Source organism: Oncorhynchus keta, chromosome 34, assembly GCF_023373465.1.
Source record: "Oncorhynchus keta strain PuntledgeMale-10-30-2019 chromosome 34, Oket_V2, whole genome shotgun sequence".
In the NCBI taxonomy this organism is placed as follows: domain Eukaryota; kingdom Metazoa; phylum Chordata; class Actinopteri; order Salmoniformes; family Salmonidae; genus Oncorhynchus; species Oncorhynchus keta.
Genome location: NC_068454.1, coordinates 77,748,269 through 77,771,650, shown reverse-complemented (window position 1 = coordinate 77,771,650; position 23,382 = coordinate 77,748,269). Strand labels below are relative to the sequence as shown.

At 48.1% G+C, this 23,382-nt stretch overlaps 1 protein-coding gene across 7 annotated transcripts in view; it reads left to right on the top strand.

Moving 5' to 3' along the window:
* LOC118380193 (myosin-10-like) overlaps positions 1 to 20,592 on the top strand; it is a 103,673-nt gene extending 83,081 nt beyond the window's left edge. For 4 of the 7 annotated variants that reach the window (XM_052495102.1, XM_052495104.1, XM_052495107.1 and 1 more), the window contains 14 exons: positions 2,486 to 2,638; positions 2,771 to 3,019; positions 3,092 to 3,205; positions 3,323 to 3,421; positions 3,652 to 3,864; positions 4,019 to 4,180; positions 4,356 to 4,484; positions 4,661 to 4,749; positions 5,265 to 5,388; positions 5,548 to 5,756; positions 16,829 to 16,937; positions 17,710 to 17,882; positions 18,195 to 18,254; positions 20,151 to 20,591. In XM_052495102.1, the coding sequence (XP_052351062.1) occupies positions 2,486 to 2,638; positions 2,771 to 3,019; positions 3,092 to 3,205; positions 3,323 to 3,421; positions 3,652 to 3,864; positions 4,019 to 4,180; positions 4,356 to 4,484; positions 4,661 to 4,749; positions 5,265 to 5,388; positions 5,548 to 5,756; positions 16,829 to 16,937; positions 17,710 to 17,882; positions 18,195 to 18,254; positions 20,151 to 20,358 (2,091 nt within the window). In that variant the 3' untranslated portion in view covers positions 20,359 to 20,591. Of the gene's footprint in view, positions 1 to 2,485; positions 2,639 to 2,770; positions 3,020 to 3,091; positions 3,206 to 3,322; positions 3,422 to 3,651; positions 3,865 to 4,018; positions 4,181 to 4,355; positions 4,485 to 4,660; positions 4,750 to 5,264; positions 5,389 to 5,547; positions 5,757 to 16,828; positions 16,938 to 17,709; positions 17,887 to 18,194; positions 18,255 to 20,150 lie in introns of those variants that run through there. The other 3 variants (XM_052495103.1, XM_052495106.1, XM_052495108.1) reach the window with 3 other exon arrangements.
* The last annotated feature ends 2,790 nt before the right edge of the window (positions 20,593 to 23,382 follow it).

Here is a 23,382-nt window from a genome sequence, read left to right as displayed (position 1 = left end):
ACTAGGGTGGCTGGAGTCTTTGGCAATTTTTAGGGCCTTCCTAGAGGTCCTAGATGGCAGGAAGCTTTGCCCCAGTGATGTACTGGGCCGTACGCACTACCCTCTGTAGCGCATTGTTGGAGGCCTAGCAGTTACCATACCAGGGGGTGATGCAACCAGTCAGGATGCTCTCGATGGTGCTGCTGTGGAACTTTCTTTTCAGTCTCCTGAGGGGGAATAGGTTTTGTCATGCCCTCTTCACGACTGTCTTGATGTGCTTGGACCATGTTAGTTTGTTGGTGATGTGGACACCAAGGAACTTGAAACTCTCAACCTGCTCCACTGCAACCCCGTCGATGAGAATGGGGACCTGCTCGGCCCTCCTTTTCATGAAGTCCACAATCATCTCCTTTGTCTTGATCACATTGAAGGAGAGGTTGTTGTCCTGGCATCACACTGCCAGGTCTCTGACCTCCTCCCTATAGGTTGTCTCGTTGTTGTCGGTGTTCAGGCCTACCACTGTTGTGTCAACGGAAAACTTAATGATGGTGTTGGAGTCGTGCTTGGCCACACAGTCATGAGTGAACAGGGTGTACAGGAGGGGACTAAGCACGCACCCCTGAGGGGTCCCTGTGTTGAGGATCAGCGTGGCAGATGTGTTGTTTCCTACCCTTACCACCTGGGGGCGGCCTGTCAGTAAGTCTAGAATCCAGTTGCAGAGGTAGGTGTTTGGTCCCAGGGTCCTTAGCTTAGTGATGAGCTTTGTGGGCACTATGGTGTTGAATGCTAAGCTGAAGTCGATGAACAGCATTGATGTTCCTTTTGTCCAGGTGGGAAAGGGAAGTGTTGAGTGCAATAGAGCAATAGAGATTGCGTCATCTGTGTATCTGTTGGGGCGGTATGCAAATTGGAGTGGGTCTAAGGTTTCTGGGATGATGGTGTTGATGTGAGCCATGACCAGCCTTTCAAAGCACTTTCATGGCTACAGATGTGAGTGCTACGGTTCGGTAATCATTTAGGCAGGTTACCTTGATCTTCTTGGGCACAGGGACTATGGGGGTCAGGGAGAGACTTGGGCACAGGGACTATGGGGGTCAGGGAGAGACTTGGGCACAGGGACCATGGTGGTCAGGGAGACACTTGGGCACAGGGACTATGGGGGTCAGGGAGACACTTGGGCACAGGGACTATGGTGGTCAGGGAGACATTTGGGCACAGGGACTATGGTGGTCAGTGAGACATTTGGGCACAGGGACTATGGTGGTCAGTGAGACATTTGGGCACAGGGACTATGGTGGTCAGGGAGACATTTGGGCACAGGGACTATGGTGGTCAGTGAGACATTTGGGCACAGGGACTATGGTGGTCAGTGAGACATTTGGGCACAGGGACTATGGTGGTCAGGGAGACATTTGGGCACAGGGACTATGGTGGTCAGTGAGACATTTGGGCACAGGGACTATGGTGGTCAGGGAGACACTTGGGCACAGGGACTATGGCTGGTCAGGGAGACACTTGGGCACAGGGACTATGGTGGTCAGGGAGACACTTGGGCACAGGGACTATGGTGGTCAGGGAGACACTTGGGCACAGGGACTATGGTGGTCAGGGAGACACTTGGGCACAGGGACTATGGTGGTCAGGGAGACACTTGGGCACAGGGACTATGGTGGTCAGGGAGAGACTTGGGCACAGGGACTATGGTGGTCAGGGAGAGACTTGGGCACAGGGACTATGGTGGTCAGGGAGACACTTGGGCACAGAGACTATGGTGGTCAGGGAGAGACTTGGGCACAGGGACTATGGTGGTCAGGGAGACACTTGGGCACAGGGACTATGGTGGTCAGGGAGACACTTGGGCACAGGGACTATGGGGGTCAGGGAGACACTTGGGCACAGGGACTATGGTGGTCAGGGAGAGACTTGGGCACAGGGACTATGGTGGTCAGGGAGAGACTTGGGCACAGGGACTGTGGGGGTCAGGGAGACACTTGGGCACAGAGACTATGGTGGTCAGGGAGACACTTGGGCACAGGGACTATGGTGGTCAGGGAGACACTTGGGCACAGGGACTATGGGGGTCAGGGAGACACTTGGGCACAGGGACTATAGTGGTCAGGGAGACACTTGGGCACAGGGACTGTGGGGGTCAGGGAGACACTTGGGCACAGGGACTATGGTGGTCAGGGAGACACTTGGGCACAGGGACTATGGTGGTCAGGGAGACACTTGGGCACAGGGACGATGGTGGTCAGGGAGGGACTTGGGCACAGGGACTATGGTGGTCAGGGAGACACTTGGGCACAGGGACTATGGTGGTCAGGGAGAGACTTGGGCACAGGGACTATGGTGGTCAGGGAGACACTAGACAGTTGGTCAGCTCATGCTCGGAGTACACGTCCTGGTAATCCATCTGGCCCTGCGGCCTTGTGAATGTTGACCAGTTTAAAGGTCTTACTCACATCAGCTACGGAGAGCGTGATCGCTTTCCTGCTTTCACTCTTAGGAGCTACTTCAGGATGAGACTCGTCAGAAGCTGGCTCTGGGCTCCAGGGTGAGAGCTCTGGAGGAGGAGAGGAATGGACTGATGGAGAGAGTGGAGGAGGAAGAGGAGAGAGCCAAGGATCTCTCCAGGCAGATACAGACTCACACTCAGCAGGTAATCATCATTGTGTAAAAAAACCTTTCCTCTAGATTATAATATAAAACATGTTCAGTTGTCTTCTACAGTAAGTCTATCTTCCTCCTCACATCACTCCCTCTCTCCCTCTCTCCCGCTCTCCCTCTCTAGCTGGCTGAGTTGCGGAGGCAGTCGGAGGAGGTGAATGGGGCGGTGGAGGCAGGAGAGGAGACCCGCAGGAAACTGCAGAGAGACCTAGACCAGGCCGTCCAGAGAGAACGACAGAAGGAGGAGGAGAAAGAACGTGTGGAGCGACAGAGGGAGAGGCTGAGGGAGGAGATAGAGGACATGACCCTGGCCCTGCAGAGAGAGAGACAGAACTGCACCACCCTGGAGAAGAGGCAGAAGAAGTTTGACCAGGTCAGAGTTCAGGGGTTAGAGGTTAAAGGTGAGAGGTAACCGTGATGTAACCCCTGCCCTTTGCCCCCTCAGTGCCTGTCAGAGGAGAAGGCAGTGAGTGCCCGGCTGGCTGAGGAGAGAGACAGGGCCGAGGCAGACAGTAGAGAGAAGGAGACACGCTCCCTGGCACTGGCACGAGCCCTGCAGGTACCACTGGAGTGACTACACACATTATTATCCAGTTATCAGCATAAAAAGTTGTTTTCATGTTCATCTAAATAATAGTGAGTGTTGATACTCCATTGTTCCCATCCACACTTACAGGAGGCCCAAGATCAGAGGGACGAGCTGGAGAGATCTAACAAGCAGCTCCGCATAGACATGGAACAACTAGTCAATCAACAGGATGACGTGGGGAAGAATGTATGTGTGTGTATGTGTGTGTATGTGTATGTGTGTGTGTGTGTGTGTGTGTGTGTGTGTGTGTGTGTGTGTGTGTGTGTGTGTGTGTGTGTGTGTGTGTGTGTGTGTGTGTGTGTGTGTGTGTGTGTGTGTGTGTGTGTGTGTGTGTGTGTGTGTGTGTGTGTGAGAATGTGTGTATTTGTATTACAGAGTGAAAATGTATTTCACACATTTCTCTCCTCCTGTGTCAGGTGCATGAGTTGGAGCGTTCCCGCCGGGCCCTGGAGACAGAGGCAGAGTCCCTGCGCACTCAGACCCAGGAGCTGGAGGAGGAGCTGGGGGAGGCGGAGAACTCCAGGCTGAGGCTCGAGGTCACCCTCCAAGCCCTCAGGGCCCAGTTTGAGAGAGAGATCAGCACCAAGGAGGAGAAAGGAGAGGAGAAGAGGAGGTCTCTCAACAAACAGGTATGGAGAGAAGAGAGAAGAAGAGGAGTGTAATCAAGCCTGAATATGGGGAGACAGTTATTCATTTGGATTAGATGCTAAACTTCTCTCTTTCTCTGCCGTTCCCTTTCTTTCCATCCCCCTCTCCTCTTCTCTTTCTCTCCTTCCCCCACAGGTGAGGGAGTTGGAGACCCAGCTAGAGGAGGAGAGGAGTCAACGCTCTCAGGCCATGTCCGTCAAGAAGCAGCTGGAGGCGGAGCTACAGGAGGCTGAGGCCCAGGTGGAGACAGCCAATCGCGGCAGGGAGGAGGGGCTTAGGCAGCTACGGAGACTGCAGGTAAGCTACACCCCCCTTCTCTCTTTCTTTCTAATGCTGCTTGCTCTGTCTGAGATTAGATGCTGTGCAGTTAACTGATATCTAAACCACAGCTGTAATGAGAACGGTAAGGGTCCCAGCACAGAGCCTTGTGGAAAACCATATTTAATCAACCCTCCTTTTCGCTCTCTCTCAGGTTCAGATGAAGGAGGTGCTTCGTGAGCTGGATGAGTCCAAGCTGGCCCGTGACGAGGTGGTCGTCCAATCAAAAGACACAGAGAAGCGCCTGCAGACCTTGGAGGCTGAGTTACTGCAGCTTACAGAGGTGTGTGTGCTGGTGTGTGTGTGAGAGATTTGCAAAGACACAAACTCTTATGCTCTCTCTCTCTGTCTCTCCTTCTGTCTGTCTCTCTTTCTCTCTCTCTCTCTCTCTCTCTGTCTCTCTCCTTCTGTCTGTCTCTCTCTTTCTCCCTCTATCTGTCTCTCTCTCTCTGTGTGTAGGATTTATCAGTGTCTGAGAAGATGAAGAGACAGGCCCAGCAGGAGAGAGATGAGATGGCTGATGAGATCATCAACAGCTCTACTGGGAAGTCAGTATCTCTCTTTCTATTTTCCTTTCTGTATGTGTGTGTACTCATGTGTGTGTATTACTGTGTATTATGCATGTGTATTACTCACGGTGTGTGTATTACTGTGTATTATGCATGTGTATTACTTACGGTGTGTGTATTACTGTGTATTATGCGTATGTATTACATACGGTGTGTGTATTACTGTGTATTATGCGTGTGTATTACTCACGGTGTGTGTATTACTGTGTATTATGCATGTGTATTACTTACGGTGTGTGTATTGCTGTGTATTATGCGTGTGTATTACTTACGGTGTGTGTATTACTGTGTATTATGCATGTGTATTACTCACGGTGTGTGTATTACTGTGTATTATGCGCGTGTATTACTAACGGTGTGTGTATTACTGTGTATTATGCGTGTGTATTACTCACGGTTTGTGTATTACTGTGTATTATGCGTGTGTATTACTCACGGTTTGTGTATTACTGTGTATTATGCGTGTGTATTACTCACAGTGTATGTGTTGTCAGGTCGGCTCTGTGTGATGAGAAGCGGAGGTTGGAGGCGCGAGTCACTCAGCTGGAGGAGGAGTTGGAGGAGGAGCAAAGCAATGCTGAACTAGTGGCCGAGAGACACAGGAAGACTACACTTCAGGTACACACTCTCACACACTTACCCGCACGCATTGCATACAGACACAAACACACACATACAGACACACACACACACAGTATACGGGACTCGATTTACATTTGTCCATTTTTCTTGGTTTTAATCTCCCTTTTTATCCCTCTGTCTCCCCTCCCTCCCCAGGTGGAGACTCTGACGGTGCAGCTGCAGGGAGAGAGGACCCTGGGCCAGAAGGCTGAGGGGGCCAGGGAGGCTCTGGAAAGGCATAACAAGGAGCTGAAGCTGAAGCTGGGGGAGATGGAGGGAGCTGTCAGGGGAAAACACAGGCTCAGTGTCGCCGCCCTGGAGGCCAAGATGGACAGCATGGAGGAGCAGCTGGAGCAGGAGAGACAGTGAGGGGAACACACACATTCTCTGGATTTCTCCTCACACTTCTTCCTCTCTCGCCTTGTTCCTTTCCTCTCTCGCCTTGTTCCTTTCCTCTCTCGCCTTGTTCCTTTCTTCTCTCGCCTTGTTCCTTTCCTCTCTCGCCTTGTTCCTTTCCTCTTTCGCCTTGTTACTTCTTCTCTCGCCTTGTTCCTTTCTTCTCTCGCCTTGTTCCTTTCCTCTCTCGCCTTGTTCCTTTCCTCTCTCGCCTTGTTCCTTTCTTCTCTCGCCTTGTTCCTTTCTTCTCTCGCCTTGTTCCTTTCTTCTCTCGCATTGTTCCTTTCTTCTCTCGCCTTGTTCCTTTCTTCTCTCGCCTTGTTCCTTTCCTCTCTCGCCTTGTTCCTTTCTTCTCTCGCCTTGTTCCTTTCCTCTCTCGCCTTGTTCCTTTCCTCTCTCGCCTTGTTCCTTTCTTCTCTCGCCTTGTTCCTTTCTTCTCTCGCCTTGTTCCTTTCTTCTCTCGCCTTGTTCCTTTCTTCTCTCGCCTTGTTCCTTTCCTCTCTCGCCTTGTTCCTTTCTTCTCTCGCCTTGTTCCTTTCTTCTCTCGCCTTGTTCCTTTCCTCTCTCGCCTTGTTACTTCTTCTCTCGCATTGTTCCTTTCCTCTCTTGCCTTGTTACTTCTTCTCTCGCCTTGTTCCCTTCTTCTCTCGCCTTGTTCCTTTCCTCTCTCGCCTTGTTCCTTTCCTCTCTCGCCTTGTTCCTTTCATCTCTCGCCTTGTTACTTCTTCTCTCGCCTTGTTCCTTTCTTCTCTCGCCTTGTTCCTTTCTTCTCTCGCCTTGTTCCCTTCTTCTCTCGCCTTGTTCCTTTCCTCTCTCGCCTTGTTCCTTTCTTCTCTCGCCTTGTTCCTTTCCTCTCTCGCCTTGTTCCTTTCCTCTCTCGCCTTGTTCCTTTCTTCTCTCGCCTTGTTCCTTTCTTCTCTCGCCTTGTTCCTTTCTTCTCTCGCCTTGTTCCTTTCTTCTCTCGCCTTGTTTCCTTTCTTCTCTCGCCTTGTTCCTTTCCTCTCTCGCCTTGTTCCTTTCCTCTCTCGCCTTGTTCCTTTCCTCTCTCGCCTTGTTACTTCCTCTCTCGCCTTGTTCCTTTCCTCTCTCGCCTTGTTACTTCTTCTCTCGCCTTGTTCCTTTCCTCTCTCGCCTTGTTCCTTTCCTCTCGCCTTGTTACTTCTTCTCTCGCCTTGTTACTTCTTCTCTTGCCTTGTTACTTCTTCTCTCGCCTTGTTCCTTTCCTCTCTCGCCTTGTTACTTCCTCTCTCGCCTTGTTCCTGTCCTCTCTCGCCTTGTACCTTTCCTCTCTCGCCTTGTTCCTTTCCTCTCTCGCCTTGTTCCTTTCTTCTCTCGCCTTGTTCCTTTCCTCTCTCGCCTTGTTCCTTTCTTCTCTCGCCTTGTTCCTTTCCTCTCTCGCCTTGTTCCTTTACTCTCTCGCCTTGTTCCTTTACTCTCTCGCCTTGTTCCTTTACTCTCTCGCCTTGTTCCTTTCCTCTCTCGCCTTGTTCCTTTCCTCTCTCGCCTTGTTCCTTTCCTCTCTCGCCTTGTTCCTTTCCTCTCTCGCCTTGTTCCTTTCCTCTCTCGCCTTGTTCCTTTCCTCTCTCGCCTTGTTACTTCTTCTCTCGCCTTGTTCCTTTCTTCTCTCGCCTTGTTCCTTTCCTCTCTCGCCTTGTTCCTTTCCTCTCTCGCATTGTTCCTTTCTTCTCTCGCCTTGTTCCTTTCCTCTCTCGCCTTGTTCCTTTCTTCTCTCGCCTTGTTCCTTTCCTCTCTTGCCTTGTTACTTCTTCTCTCGCCTTATTCCCTTCTTCTCTCGCCTTGTTCCTTTCCTCTCTCGCCTTGTTCCTTTCCTCTCTCGCCTTGTTCCTTTCATCTCTCGCCTTGTTACTTCTTCTCTCGCCTTGTTCCTTTCTTCTCTCGCCTTGTTCCCTTCTTCTCTCGCCTTGTTCCCTTCTTCTCTCGCCTTGTTCCTTTCCTCTCTCGCCTTGTTCCTTTCTTCTCTCGCCTTGTTCCTTTCCTCTCTCGCCTTGTTCCTTTCCTCTCTCGCCTTGTTCCTTTCTTCTCTCGCCTTGTTCCTTTCTTCTCTCGCCTTGTTCCTTTCTTCTCTCGCCTTGTTCCTTTCTTCTCTCGCCTTGTTTCCTTTCTTCTCTCGCCTTGTTCCTTTCCTCTCTCGCCTTGTTCCTTTCCTCTCTCGCCTTGTTCCTTTCCTCTCTCGCCTTGTTCCTTTCCTCTCTCGCCTTGTTACTTCCTCTCTCGCCTTGTTCCTTTCCTCTCTCGCCTTGTTACTTCTTCTCTCGCCTTGTTCCTTTCCTCTCTCGCCTTGTTCCTTTCCTCTCGCCTTGTTACTTCTTCTCTCGCCTTGTTACTTCCTCTCTCGCCTTGTTCCTTCTTCTCTCGCCTTGTTCCTTTCTTCTCTCGCCTTGTTCCTTTCCTCTCTCGCCTTGTTCCTTCCTCTCTCGCCTTGTTCCTTTCCTCTCTCGCCTTGTTCCTTTCCTCTCTCGCCTTGTTCCTTTCCTCTCTCGCCTTGTTCCTTTCTTCTCTCGCCTTGTTCCTTTCCTCTCTCGCCTTGTTCCTTTCTTCTCTCGCCTTGTTCCTTTCCTCTCTCGCCTTGTTCCTTTCCTCTCTCGCCTTGTTCCTTTCCTCTCTCGCCTTGTTCCTTTCCTCTCTCGCCTTGTTCCTTTCCTCTCTCGCCTTGTTCCTTTCCTCTCTCGCCTTGTTCCTTTCTTCTCTCGCCTTGTTCCTTTCCTCTCTCGCCTTGTTCCTTTCCTCTCTCGCCTTGTTACTTCTTCTCTCGCCTTGTTCCTTTCCTCTCTCGCCTTGTTACTTCCTCTCTCGCCTTGTTCCTTTCCTCTCTCGCCTTGTTCCTTTCCTCTCTCGCCTTGTTACTTTCCTCTCTCGCCTTGTTCCTTTCCTCTCTCGCCTTGTTCCTTTCCTCTCTCGCCTTGTTACTTTCCTCTCTCGCCTTGTTCTTTTCCTCTCTCGCCTTGTTACTTTCCTCTCTCGCCTTGTTCCTTTCCTCTCTCGCCTTGTTACTTCCTCTCTCGCCTTGTTCCTTTCCTCTCTCGCCTTGTTATTTGCCTCTCTCGCCTTGTTCCTTTCCTCTCTCGCCTTGTTCCTTTCCTCTCTCGGCTTGTTCCTTCTTCTCTCGCCTTGTTACTTTCTTCTCTCTCGCCTTGTTCCTTCCTTCTCTCTCGCCTTGTTCCTTCTTCTCTCGCCTTGTTCCTTCTTCTCTCTCCTTGTTACTTCTTCTCTCGCCTTGTTCCTTCTTCTCTCGCCTTGTTCCTTCTTCTCTCGCCTTGTTCCTTTCTCTCTCGCCTTGTTACTTCTTCTCTCGCCTTGTTCCTTTCCTCTCTCGCCTTGTTACTTCTTCTCTCGCCTTGTTCCTTTCCTCTCTCGCCTTGTTACTTTCTTCTCTCGCCTTGTTCTTCTTCTCTCGCCTTGTTACTTTCTTCTCTCGCCTTGTTCCTTTCTTCTCTCGCCTTGTTCCTTTCTTCTCTCGCCTTGTGTTCTCTCTTTTCCTCCTCTCTCGCCTTGTTACTTCTTCTCTCGCCTTGTTACTTCTTCTCTCGCCTTGTTCCTTTCCTCTCTCGCCTTGTTACTTCTTCTCTCGCCTTGTTACTTCTTCTCTCGCCTTGTTCCTTTCCTCTCTCGCCTTGTTCCTTCTTCTCTCGCCTTGTTACTTCTTCTCTCGCCTTGTTCCTTTCCTCTCTCGCCTTGTTACTTCTTCTCTCGCCTTGTTACTTCTTCTCTCGCCTTGTTCCTTCTTCTCTCGCCTTGTTCCTTTCCTCTCTCGCCTTGTTCCTTCTTCTCTCGCCTTGTTCCTTCCTCTCTCGCCTTGTTACTTTCTTCTCTCGCCTTGTTCCTTCCTCTCTCGCCTTGTTCCTTCTTCTCTCGCCTTGTTACTTCTTCTCTCGCCTTGTTCCTTTCCTCTCTCGCCTTGTTCCTTCTTCTCTCGCCTTGTTACTTCTTCTCTCGCCTTGTTCCTTTCCTCTCTCGCCTTGTTACTTCTTCTCTCGCCTTGTTACTTCTTCTCTCGCCTTGTTCCTCTCTCCTTGTTACTTTCCTCTCTCGCCTTGTTACTTCTTCTCTCGCCTTGTTACTTCTTCTCTCGCCTTGTTACTTTCCTCTCTCGCCTTGTTCCTTTCCTCTCTCGCCTTGTTACTTTCCTCTCTCGCCTTGTTCCTTTCTTCTCTCTTTCCTCTTGTTACTTTCCTCTCTCGCCTTGTTCCTTTCTTCTCTCGCCTTGTTCCTTTCTTCTCTCGCCTTGTTCCTTTCTTCTCTCGCCTTGTTCTTTCTTTCCTCTCTTGTTCCTTTCCTCTTTGTTCCTTTCCTCTCTCGCCTTGTTCCTTTCTTTCCTTGTTCCTTTCTTTCTCTCTCTCGCCTTGTTCCTTTCTTCTCTCGCCTTGTTCCTTTCCTCTCTCTCGCCTTGTTCCTTTCTTCTCTCGCCTTGTTTCCTTTCTTCTCTCGCCTTGTTCCTTTCCTCTCTCGCCTTGTTCCTTTCCTCTCTCGCCTTGTTCCTTTCTTGTTCTTTCCTCTCTCGCCTTGTTCCTTTCCTCTCTCTCGCCTTGTTACTTCTTCTCTCTCTCTCGCCTTGTTCCTTTCTTCTCTCGCCTTGTTCCTTTCCTCTCTCGCCTTGTTCCTTTCTTCTCTCGCCTTGTTACTTTCTTCTCTCGCCTTGTTACTTTCTTCTCTCGCCTTGTTACTTTCCTTCTCTCGCCTTGTTACTTTCCTCTCTCGTTCCTTTCTTCTCTGTTGTTCTTTCTTTCTTCTCTCGCCTTGTTACTTTCCTCTCTCTCTCTCGCCTTGTTCCTTTCCTTCTTCTTGTTCTTTCTCTCTCTCGCCTTGTTACTTCTTCTCTCGCCTTGTTCCTTTCCTCTCTTTCCTCTCTCTTGTTCCTTTCCTTCTCTTCGCCTTGTTCCTTTCTTCTCTCGCCTTGTTCCTTTCTTCTCTCGCCTTGTTCCTTTCTTCTCTCGCCTTGTTCCTTTCCTCTCTCGCCTTGTTCCTTTCCTCTCTCGCCTTGTTCCTTTCCTCTCTCGCCTTGTTCCTTTCTTCTTCCTTTCTCTCTCGCCTTGTTCCTTTCCTCTCTCGCCTTGTTCCTTTCCTCTTTCTTCTCTCTTTGTTCCTTTCTTCTCTCGCCTTGTTCCTTTCTTCTCTCGCCTTGTTCCTTCTTCTCTCGTTACTTTCCTCTGTTCCTTTCTTCTCTCGCCTTGTTCCTTTCCTCTCTCGCCTTGTTCCTTTCCTCTCTCGCCTTGTTCTTTCTTCTCTCGCCTTGTTCCTTTCCTCTCTCGCCTTGTTACTTTCTTCTCTCGCCTTGTTCCTTTCTTCTCTCTTGTTACTTCTTCTCTCGCCTTGTTCCTTTCTTCTCTCGCCTTGTTACTTTCTTCTCTCGCCTTGTTACTTCTTCTCTCGCCTTGTTACTTTCTTCTCTCGCCTTGTTCCTTCTTCTCTTTCCTCTCGCCTTTTCCCTTCCTCTCTCGCCTTGTTACTTCTTCTCTCGCCTTGTTCCTTTCCTCTCTCGCCTTGTTCCTTCTTCTCTCTTCCTTCTCTCTCGCCTTGTTACTTCTTCTCTCGCCTTGTTCCTTTCCTCTCTCGCCTTGTTACTTCTTCTCTCGCCTTGTTACTTCTTCTCTCGCCTTGTTCTTTCTTCTCTCGCCTTGTTACTTCCTTTCTTCTTCTCTCGCCTTGTTACTTCTTCTCTCGCCTTGTTACTTCTTCTCTCGCCTTGTTCCTTTCTTCTCTCGCCTTGTTCCTTTCTTCTCGCCTTGTTCTTTCTTCTCTCGCCTTGTTCCTTTCCTCTCTCGCCTTGTTACTTTCTTTCTCTTTGTTCTTTCTTCTCGCCTTGTTCCTTTCCTCTCTCGCCTTGTTCCTTTTCTCTCGCCTTGTTCTTTCTTCTCTCCTTGTTACTTCTTCTCTCGCCTTGTTCCTTTCCTTCTCTCGCCTTGTTACTTTCTTCTCTCGCCTCTCTCTCGCCTTGTTACTTTCTTCTCTCGCCTTGTTCCTTTCCTCTCTCGCCTTGTTACTTTCTTCTCTCGCCTTGTTCCTTTCTTCTCTCGCCTTGTTACTTTCTTCTCTCTTGTTCCTTCTTCTCTCGCCTTGTTCCTTTCCTCTCTCGCCTTGTTACTTTCTTCTCTCGCCTTGTTACTTTCTTCTCTCCCTTGTTCCTTTCCTCTCTTTCCTTCTCTCTCGCCTTGTTACTTCTTCTCTCGCCTTGTTCCTTTCCTCTCTCGCCTTGTTACTTTCTCTCGCCTTGTTACTTCTTCTCTCGCCTTGTTCCTTTCCTCTCTCGCCTTGTTACTTTCCTCTCTCCCTTGTTACTTTCTTCTCTCGCCTTGTTACTTTCTTCTCTCGCCTTGTTCCTTTCTTCTCTCGCCTTGTTACTTCTTCTCTCGCCTTGTTCCTTTCTTCTCTCGCCTTGTTCCTTTCCTCTCTCGCCTTGTTCCTTTCTTTTCTCTCTCGCCTTGTTCCTTTCTTCTCTCGCCTTGTTCCTTTCTTCTCTCGCCTTGTTCTTTCCTCTCTCGCCTTGTTCCTTTCCTCTCTCTTGTTCCTTTCCTCTCTCGCCTTGTTCTTTCTTCTCTCGCCTTGTTCCTTTCTTCTCTCGCCTTGTTCCTTTCTTCTCTTCTTCTCCTTGTTACTTTTCTCTCCTCTTCTTCTCTCGCCTTGTTCCTTTCTTCTCTCGCCTTGTTCCTTTCCTCTCTTGCCTTGTTCCTTTCTTTTCTCGCCTTGTTCCTTTCCTCTCTCGCCTTGTTCCATTTCCTCTCTCGCCTTGTTCCTTTCCTCTCTCGCCTTGTTCCTTTCTTCTCTCGCCTTGTTCCTTTCCTCTCTCGCCTTGTTCCTTTCCTCTCTCGCTTTGTTCCTTTCCTCTCTCGCCTTGTTCCTTTCCTCTCTCGCCTTGTTCCTTTCTTCTCTCGCCTTGTTACTTTCCTCTCTCGCCTTGTTACTTCTTCTCTCGCCTTGTTACTTCTTCTCTCGCCTTGTTACTTCCTCTCTCGCCTTGTTCCTTTCCTCTCTCGCCTTGTTACTTTCCTCTCTCGCCTTGTTACTTCTTCTCTCGCCTTGTTCCTTTCCTCTCTCGCCTTGTTACTTCTTCTCTCGCCTTGTTCCTTTCCTCTCTCGCCTTGTTCCTTTCTTCTCTCGCCTTGTTACTTTCCTCTCTCGCCTTGTTACTTCTTCTCTCGCCGTGTTACTTCTTCTCTCGCCTTGTTACTTCCTCTCTCGCCTTGTTCCTTTCTTCTCTTGCCTTGTTACTTTCCTCTCTCGCCTTGTTCCTTTCCTCTCTCGCCTTGTTCCTTTCTTCTCTTGCCTTGTTCCTTTCCTCTCTTGCCTTGTTCCTTTCTTTTCTCGCCTTGTTCCTTTCCTCTCTCGCCTTGTTCCTTTCCTCTCCCGCCTCGTTATTTCTTCTCTCGCCTTGTTACTTCTTCTCTCGCCTTGTTCCTTTCCTCTCTCGCCTTGTTACTTCTTCTCTCGCCTTGTTACTTCTTCTCTCGCCTTGTTACTTTCTTCTCTCGCCTTGTTCCTTCTTCTCTCGCCTTGTTCCCTTCCTCTCTCGCCTTGTTACTTCTTCTCTCGCCTTGTTCCTTTCCTCTCTCGCCTTGTTCCTTCTTCTCTCGCCTTGTTACTTCTTCTCTCGCCTTGTTCCTTTCCTCTCTCGCCTTGTTACTTCTTCTCTCGCCTTGTTACTTCTTCTCTCGCCTTGTTCTTTCTTCTCTCGCCTTGTTCCTTTCCTCTCTCGCCTTGTTACTTCTTCTCTCGCCTTGTTACTTCTTCTCTCGCCTTGTTACTTTCTTCTCTCGCCTTGTTCCTTCTTCTCTCGCCTTGTTCCCTTCCTCTCTCGCCTTGTTACTTCTTCTCTCGCCTTGTTCCTTTCCTCTCTCGCCTTGTTCCTTCTTCTCTCGCCTTGTTACTTCTTCTCTCGCCTTGTTACTTCTTCTCTCGCCTTGTTCCTTTCCTCTCTCGCCTTGTTACTTCTTCTCTCGCCTTGTTACTTCTTCTCTCGCCTTGTTACTTTCCTCTCTCGCCTTGTTACTTTCCTCTCTCGCCTTGTTACTTCTTCTCTCGCCTTGTTACTTCTTCTCTCGCCTTGTTACTTCTTCTCTCGCCTTGTTCCCTTCCTCTCTCGCCTTGTTACTTTCCTCCCTCGCCTTGTTCCTTTCCTCTCTCGCCTTGTTACTTTCCTCTCTCCCCTTGTTACTTTCCTCTCTCGCCTTGTTCCTTTCTTCTCTCGCCTTGTTCCTTTCTTCTCTCGCCTTGTTCCTTTCCTCTCTCGCCTTGTTCCTTTCCTCTCTCGCCTTGTTCCTTTCTTCTCTCGCCTTGTTCCTTTCCTCTCTCGCCTTGCTCCTTTACTCTCTCGCCTTGTTCCTTTCCTCTCTCGCCTTGTTCCTTTACTCTCTCGCCTTGTTCCTTTCTTCTCTCGCCTTGTTACTTCTTCTCTCGCCTTGTTCCTTTCCTCTCTCGCCTTGTTCCTTTCTTCTCTCGCCTTGTTACTTTCCTCTCTCGCCTTGTTACTTCTTCTCTCGCCTTGTTACTTCTTCTCTCGCCTTGTTACTTCCTCTCTCGCCTTGTTCCTTTCCTCTCTCGCCTTGTTACTTTCCTCTCTCGCCTTGTTACTTCTTCTCTCGCCTTGTTCCTTTCTTCTCTCGCCTTGTTACTTTCCTCTCTCGCCTTGTTACTTTCCTCTCTCGCCTTGTTCCTTTCTTCTCTCGCCTTGTTCCTTTCCTCTCTTGCCTTGTTCCTTTCTTTTCTCGCCTTGTTCCTTTCCTCTCTCGCCTTGTTCCTTTCCTCTCTCGCCTTGTTCCTTTCCTCTCTCGCCTTGTTCCTTTCCTCTCTCGCCTTGTTCCTTTCCTCTCTCGCCTTGTTCCTTTCTTCTCTCGCCTTGTTCCTTTCCTCTCTCGCCTTGTTCCTTTCCTCTCTCGCTTTGTTCCTTTCCTCTCTCGCCTTGTTCCTTTCCTCTCTCGCCTTGTTCCTTTCTTCTCTCGCCTTGTTACTTTCCTCTCTCGCCTTGTTACTTCTTCTCTCGCCTTGTTACTTCTTCTCTCGCCTTGTTACTTCCTCTCTCGCCTTGTTCCTTTCCTCTCTCGCCTTGTTACTTTCCTCTCTCGCCTTGTTACTTCTTCTCTCGCCTTGTTCCTTTCCTCTCTCGCCTTGTTACTTCTTCTCTCGCCTTGTTCCTTTCCTCTCTCGCCTTGTTCCTTTCTTCTCTCGCCTTGTTACTTTCCTCTCTCGCCTTGTTACTTCTTCTCTCGCCGTGTTTCTTCTTCTCTCGCCTTGTTACTTCCTCTCTCGCCTTGTTCCTTTCTTCTCTTGCCTTGTTACTTTCCTCTCTCGCCTTGTTCCTTTCCTCTCTCGCCTTGTTCCTTTCTTCTCTTGCCTTGTTCCTTTCCTCTCTTGCCTTGTTCCTTTCTTTTCTCGCCTTGTTCCTTTCCTCTCTCGCCTTGTTCCTTTCCTCTCCCGCCTTGTTATTTCTTCTCTCGCCTTGTTCCTTTCCTCTCTCGCCTTGTTCCTTTCCTCTCTCGCCTTGTTCCTTTCCTCTCTCGCCTTGTTCCTTTACTCTCTCGCCTTGTTCCTTTACTCTCTCGCCTTGTTCCTTTCCTCTCTCGCCTTGTTCCTTTCCTCTCTCGCCTGGTTACTTCCTCTCTCGCCTTGTTCCTTTCCTCTCTCGCCTTGTTCCTTTCTTCTCTCGCCTTGTTCCTTTCCTCTCTCGCCTTGTTCCTTTCCTCTCTCGCCTTGTTCCTTTCCTCTCTCGCCTTGTTCCTTTCCTCTCTCGCCTTGTTCCTTTCCTCTCTCGCCTTGTTCCTTTCCTCTCTCGCCTTGTTCCTTTCCTCTCTCGCCTTGTTCCTTTCCTCTCTCGCCTTGTTCCTTTCCTCTCTCGCCTTGTTCCTTTCTTCTCTCGCCTTGTTCCTTTCCTCTCTCGCCTTGTTCCTTTCCTCTCTCGCCTTGTTCCTTTCCTCTCTCGCCTTGTTCCTTTCCTCTCTCGCCTTGTTCCTTTCCTCTCTCGCCTTGTTCCTTTCTTCTCTCGCCTTGTTCCTTTCCTCTCTCGCCTTGTTCCTTTCTTCTCTCGCCTTGTTCCTTTCCTCTCTCGCCTTGTTCCTTTCCTCTCTCGCCTTGTTCCTTTCCTCTCTCGCCTTGTTCCTTTCCTCTCTCGCCTTGTTCCTTTCTTCTCTCGCCTTGTTCCTTTCCTCTCTCGCCTTGTTCCTTTCTTCTCTCGCCTTGTTCCTTTCCTCTCTCGCCTTGTTCCTTTCTTCTCTCGCCTTGTTCCTTTCCTCTCTCGCCTTGTTCCTTTCCTCTCTCGCCTTGTTCCTTTCCTCTCTCGCCTTGTTCCTTTCCTCTCTCGCCTTGTTCCTTTCCTCTCTCGCCTTGTTCCTTTCCTCTCTCGCCTTGTTCCTTTCCTCTCTCGCCTTGTTCCTTTCCTCTCTCGCCTTGTTCCTTTCTTCTCTCACCTTGTTCCTTTCCTCTCTCGCCTTGTTCCTTTCCTCTCTCGCCTTGTTCCTTTCCTCTCTCGCCTTGTTCCTTTCCTCTCTCGCCTTGTTCCTTTCCTCTCTCGCCTTGTTCCTTTCTTCTCTCGCCTTGTTCCTTTCCTCTCTCGCCTTGTTCCTTTCTTCTCTCGCCTTGTTCCTTTCCTCTCTCGCCTTGTTCCTTTCCTCTCTCGCCTTGTTCCTTTCCTCTCTCGCCTTGTTCCTTTCCTCTCTCGCCTTGTTCCTTTCCTCTCTCGCCTTGTTCCTTTCCTCTCTCGCCTTGTTCCTTTCTTCTCTCGCCTTGTTACTTTCTTCTCTCGCCTTGTACTTTCCTCTCTCGCCTTGTTACTTTCCTCTCTCGCCTTGTTCCTTTCCTCTCTCGCCTTGTTCCTTTCCTCTCTCGCCTTGTTACTTCTTCTTTCGCCTTGTTCCTTTCCTCTCTCGCCTTGTTACACTCCCCCTCCCCTCTCTTTACTTCTCCTCCCCTTCCTCTCTTCCCTTTCTTCCTTCCCATCTCCTCCCTCTAACATCTAACTTCTTCCACTACAATTCTGACTGTATGTTCTGGGTATGGGGATAAAACATGACTCACAGTCTATCTCCCCTTCCCCCAGAGAGCGAGCGACAGCCAACAAGCTGGTGAGGAAGACAGAGAAAAAACTGAAGGAGGTGTTGATGCAGGCAGAGGACGAGAGGAGACATGCAGACCAGTACAGAGAACAGGTATGAACAAGTACAGACCAGTCCAGAGAACAGGTACGAACCAGTACAGACCAGTACAGAGAACAAGTATGAACCAGTACAGACCAGTACAGAGAACAGGTATGAACCAGTACAGACCAGTACAGAGAACAGGTACGAACCAGTACAGAGAACAGGTATGAAAAAGTACAGATCAGTACAGAGAACAGGTACCAACCAGTACAGACCAGTACAGAGAACAGGTATGAACCAGTACAGAGAACAGGTATGAAACAGGTATGAACCAGTACAGACCAGTACATAGAACAGGTATGAACCAGTACAGACCAGTCCAGAGAACAGGTATGAACCAGTACAGACCAGTACAGAGAACAGGTATGAACCAGTACAGACCAGTCCAGAGAACAGGTATGAAACCTCTTGAGTTCACCAGAGAGATGGAGAGATACAGTAGGTTTTGTTTTCATCCCAAAAGGAGTGGTTGGTCCTGCTAATCCCAATCCTAATCTAATCCAGCCCTGGCACCAGGGGAAGGTAGGGGTTATCTCCTCCCAAATTATACCTAACAAAATAATCCCTCTACAGTGTAGAGGTAGTGATACTGACCTCCTTTCAAAAATCATCTAGAATTTAATCTGTGGGATGTAATCCTAGTCCTCGTGTTCTGTGCTTAATCTGTCTCCCTCCGGCCCTTTCTGATACCCTTCCCCCCTTCTTCTATCGTCTTCTCCTCTTCCACTTGAACCATTCTCTTCATCTCTCTCACACCCTCTACACCCCCTCCTCTCTCTAGTTGGATAAGTCTATGGGCCGGCTGAGGCAGCTGAAGAGGCAGCTCGAGGAGGTGGAGGAGGATAACTCTCGTTCCAACGCCCAGAGACGTAAACTGCAGAGAGAGATGGAGGAGCTGACTGACAGCTCCCAGAGCATGACCCGCGAGATCACCGCTCTACGCAGCCACCTCAGGTAATACTACCACTGTGTATGTGTGTGTGTGTGTGTGTGTGTGTGTGTGTGTGTGTGCGTGGGTGTGTGTGTGTGTGGTGTGTATGTGTGTGGGTGTATGTGTGTGTGTGTGTGTGTGTGTGTGTGTGTGTGTGTGTGTGTGTGTGTGTGTGTGTGTGTGTGTGTGTGTGTGTGTGTGTGTGTGTGTGTGTGTAATCTGAGTGACCCTCCCAGATCCATTGTATGTTTGCAGTTCCATTGCCACCTACTACCACCATGTTGCATGTTTTTTCTTCCATTGACCTCATCTAATACTGACACACTGTCCATCAGTCTGCCTCACACTCCACTCCATCCACTCAGCATCACCACATCTGAACGGAAACCAGAGAAGTAGGTCTGTGTGTGCGTGCGTGTGCAATTCATTAAATTAAGATTTCTGTTAGTTGTGTGGACTGCAGTATATTTTAAACTGAGGAAATACTGTCCTCTCATTAGTTTGATGTCTCAGGGGTTTAGTCACCTTTATAACACAAGAGGGCTCTTGTCTTTCCAGTCCCTCGTAGAGACATATCAGATATACACTACAGAAAGTAGACCCCTTCCCTTTTTCCACATTTTGTTACGTTACAGACTTATTCTACAATTTTTTTTTATTCATCAATCTACACACAATACCCCATAATGCCAAAGTGAAAAGAATGTTTGCTAATTTATTAAAAATAAACAGAAATACCTTATTTACGTAACTATTCAAACCCTTTGCTATTAAACTCGAAATTGAGCTCAGGTGCATTCTGTTTCCATTGATCACTCTTGAGATGTTTCTATAACTTGATTGGATGCCACCTGTGGTAAATTAAATTGATTGGATATGATTTGGAAAGGCACACACCTGTCTATAAAAGGTCTCAGTTGACAGTGCATTTCAGAGGGAAAACCAAACCATGGGGTTGAAGGAATTGTCCGTAGAGCTCCGAGACAGGATTGTGTTGAGGCACAGATCTGGGGAAGGGTACCAAAAAATGGAAGAAGTTTAGAACCAACAAGACTCTTCCTAGAGCTAGCCAACCAGCCATACTGAGCAATCTGAGGAGAAGAGCCTTGGTCAGGAAGGTGACCAAGAACCCGATGGTCACTCTGACAGAGCTCTATAGTTCTTCTGTGGAGATGGGAGAACCTTCCAGGACAACCATCTCTGCAGCACTCCACCAATCAGGCCTTTATGGTAGATTGGCCAGACGGAAGCCACTCCTCAGTAAAAGGCACATGACAGCATGCTTGGAGTTTGCCAAAAGGCACCTAAATACTCTCAGACAATGAGAAACTATCATGACACAAGGTGAGACCCAGATGCAGACACAGTAGGCAGATGGTTGGAGTCTTACAATGTTTATTAATCCAAAAGGGTACGGCAAGAGAATGGTCGTGGACAGACAAAAGGTCAAACCAGTTCAAACGGTACCGAAGGGCAGTCAGAGTCAAGGTCAGGGCAGGCAGAGTCAAGGTCAGGGCAGGCAGAGTCAAGGTCAGGGCAGGCAGAGTCAAGGTCAGGGCAGTCAGAGTCAAGGTCAGGGCAGGCAGGATGATCAGGCAGGCGGGAAAGTCGTCCAGAGTCAGGCAGGGGTCAGAACCGGGAAGAATAGCAAAAAGAGACAAAAAGAGAATAGGAAAAGGAGTACGGGCAAAACACTGGTTGACTTGACTAACATACAAGACAAACTGGCACAGAAAGACAGGAAACACAGGGATAAATACACTGTGGAAAATAAGCTGGAGAGAATAACAGGAACAGGTGAAACCGATCAGGGCGTGACAGAATAAGGTTCTCTGGTCTGAATGCCAAGTGTCACTTCTGGAGGAAACCTGGCACCATCCCTACGGTGAAGCATGGTGGTGGCAGCATCCTGCTGTGGGGAAAATGTTCAGCAGCAGGGACTGGGAGACTAGTCAGGATCAAGGGAAAGATGTACAGAGAGATCTGTGATGAAAACAAAGCTCTGATTAAAGGGACTGAATACTTATGTAAATGTGATATTTCAGTTTTACATTTTTGTATAAAAGCTTTAAATGTATAAAAACCTGTTTTTGCTATGTCATTATGGGGTATTGTGTGTCGATTGATGAGTGAAAGAATTGGTTTAATCCATTTTACAATAAGGCTGTAATGTAACAAAATGTGGAAAAAGGTCAAGGGATCTGAATACTTTCCAAATGCAATGTATGAAAAACCCTCCCTTTATCTCCTCTCCATCTTCATGACCCTCTCTACCACCTCTCTCCTGCCAGGCGTGCTCCGATGCCCCTTGGGATGCGCTCAGGTCGCAGGGCGTTGGTGGATGATCTGTCGTGTGAGAACTCTGACTCGGAAGAGCCCCCCTCCCCGACTCCTTCTTCTGGTACTGGCCCCGGAACTGGCCCAGGCACCCCCACACCCCCCTCTGAAAACAACAGTCTGGGACCCCCCCCACCATACAGCCTCAACGACACTGAGTAACACACACACAAACACACACGCATACATACAGATACATACTCACACAGACACATAGACCTGCAGACATGTATATGTACACATAGACCTGCATACATGTATATGTACACATAGACCTGCATACATGTATATGTACACATAGGCCTGCAGACATGTATATGTACACATAGGCCTGCATACATGTATATGTACACATAGGCCTGCATACATGTATATGTACACATAGGCCTGCATACATGTATATGTACACATAGGCCTGCATACATGTATATGTACACATAGGCCTGCAGACATGTATATGTACACATAGGCCTGCATACATGTATATGTACACATAGGCCTGCATACATGTATATGTACACATAGGCCTGCAGACATGTATATGTACACATAGACCTGCATACATGTATATGTACACATAGGCCTGCATACATGTATATGTACACATAGGCCTGCATACATGTATATGTACACATAGGCCTGCATACATGTATATGTACACATAGGCCTGCAGACATGTATATGTACACATAGACCTGCATACATGTATATGTACACATAGGCCTGCAGACATGTATATGTACACATAGGCCTGCATACATGTATATGTACACATAGGCCTGCATACATGTATATGTACACATAGGCCTGCATACATGTATATGTACACATAGGCCTGCATACATGTATATGTACACATAGGCCTGCAGACATGTATATGTACACATAGGCCTGCATACATGTATATGTACACATAGGCCTGCATACATGTATATGTACACATAGGCCTGCATACATGTATATGTACACATAGGCCTGCATACATGTATATGTACACATAGGCCTGCATACATGTATATGTACACATAGGCCTGCATACATGTATATGTACACATAGGCCTGCAGACATGTATATGTACACATAGGCCTGCATACATGTATATGTACACATAGGCCTGCAGACATGTATATGTACACATAGGCCTGCATACATGTATATGTACACATAGGCCTGCATACATGTATATGTACACATAGGCCTGCAGACATGTATATGTACACATAGGCCTGCAGACATGTATATGTACACATAGGCCTGCATACATGTATATGTACACATAGGCCTGCAGACATGTATATGTACACATAGGCCTGCAGACATGTATATGTACACATAGGCCTGCAGACATGTATATGTACACATAGGCCTGCAGACATGTATATGTACACATAGGCCTGCAGACATGTATATGTACACATAGGCCTGCATACATGTATATGTACACATAGGCCTGCAGACATGTATATGTACACATAGGCCTGCATACATGTATATGTACACATAGGCCTGCAGACATGTATATGTACACATAGGCCTGCAGACATGTATATGTACACATAGGCCTGCAGACATGTATATGTACACATAGGCCTGCATACATGTATATGTACACATAGGCCTGCAGACATGTATATGTACACATAGGCCTGCAGACATGTATATGTACACATAGGCCTGCAGACATGTATATGTACACATAGGCCTGCATACATGTATATGTACACATAGGCCTGCATACATGTATATGTACACATAGGCCTGCAGACATGTATATGTACACATAGGCCTGCATACATGTATATGTACACATAGGCCTGCAGACATGTATATGTACACATAGGCCTGCATACATGTATATGTACACATAGGCCTGCATACATGTATATGTACACATAGGCCTGCATACATGTATATGTACACATAGGCCTGCATACATGTATATGTACACATAGGCCTGCATACATGTATATGTACACATAGGCCTGCAGACATGTATATGTACACATAGGCCTGCATACATGTATATGTACACATAGGCCTGCAGACATGTATATGTACACATAGGCCTGCAGACATGTATATGTACACATAGGCCTGCATACATGTATATGTACACATAGGCCTGCAGACATGTATATGTACACATAGGCCTGCAGACATGTATATGTACACATAGGCCTGCAGACATGTATATGTACACATAGGCCTGCATACATGTATATGTACACATAGGCCTGCATACATGTATATGTACACATAGGCCTGCATACATGTATATGTACACATAGACCTGCAGACATGTATATGTACACATAGGCCTGCATACATGTATATGTACACATAGACCTGCATACATGTATATGTACACATAGGCCTGCATACATGTATATGTACACATAGGCCTGCAGACATGTATATGTACACATAGACCTGCAGACATGTATATGTACACATAGGCCTGCATACATGTATATGTACACATAGGCCTGCATACATGTATATGTACACATAGGCCTGCAGACATGTATATGTACACATAGGCCTGCATACATGTATATGTACACATAGGCCTGCATACATGTATATGTACACATAGGCCTGCATACATGTATATGTACACATAGGCCTGCATACATGTATATGTACACATAGGCCTGCAGACATGTATATGTACATACAAATACACCCTCACATAGACTGACCTACTGATCCTGCACTTTTTTAAACTCTTTCCTCTGCAGTCCAAACTAGAACAGAGAGCATACACACTTTCCTTAAGTTTGGGTCGGTCACAGTGGTCAGTTATTCTGTCTCTCTCTCTCTCTCTCACACACAATTTAATGGGGGAAGAGGATTTGTTGATGATTCGTGAGCAAGAATATGGACTGTAATCACACTGGGGGAAGCTTCATCTCCCAGACATCTGAGGGAAAGTGAATTATATCAGCATAGCCATGTTCTATTGTTATGATACTGTATTATGCTTCAAATGGCAGAAGTAAGATGGCTACTGGCCACTATCAATGTAAGGCCATGTTTAACCCTTTGAGGAACTCTGACAATATTCTACCTGTGTTTAGCGTTCTTGTTGAGGACATCGCAAAGGGCTGCTAAATGTTCTAGAATGCTGTAGAATCCTGGAATAAAACACTCCGAATACTGTTCCACTCCTCAAAGGGTTAATG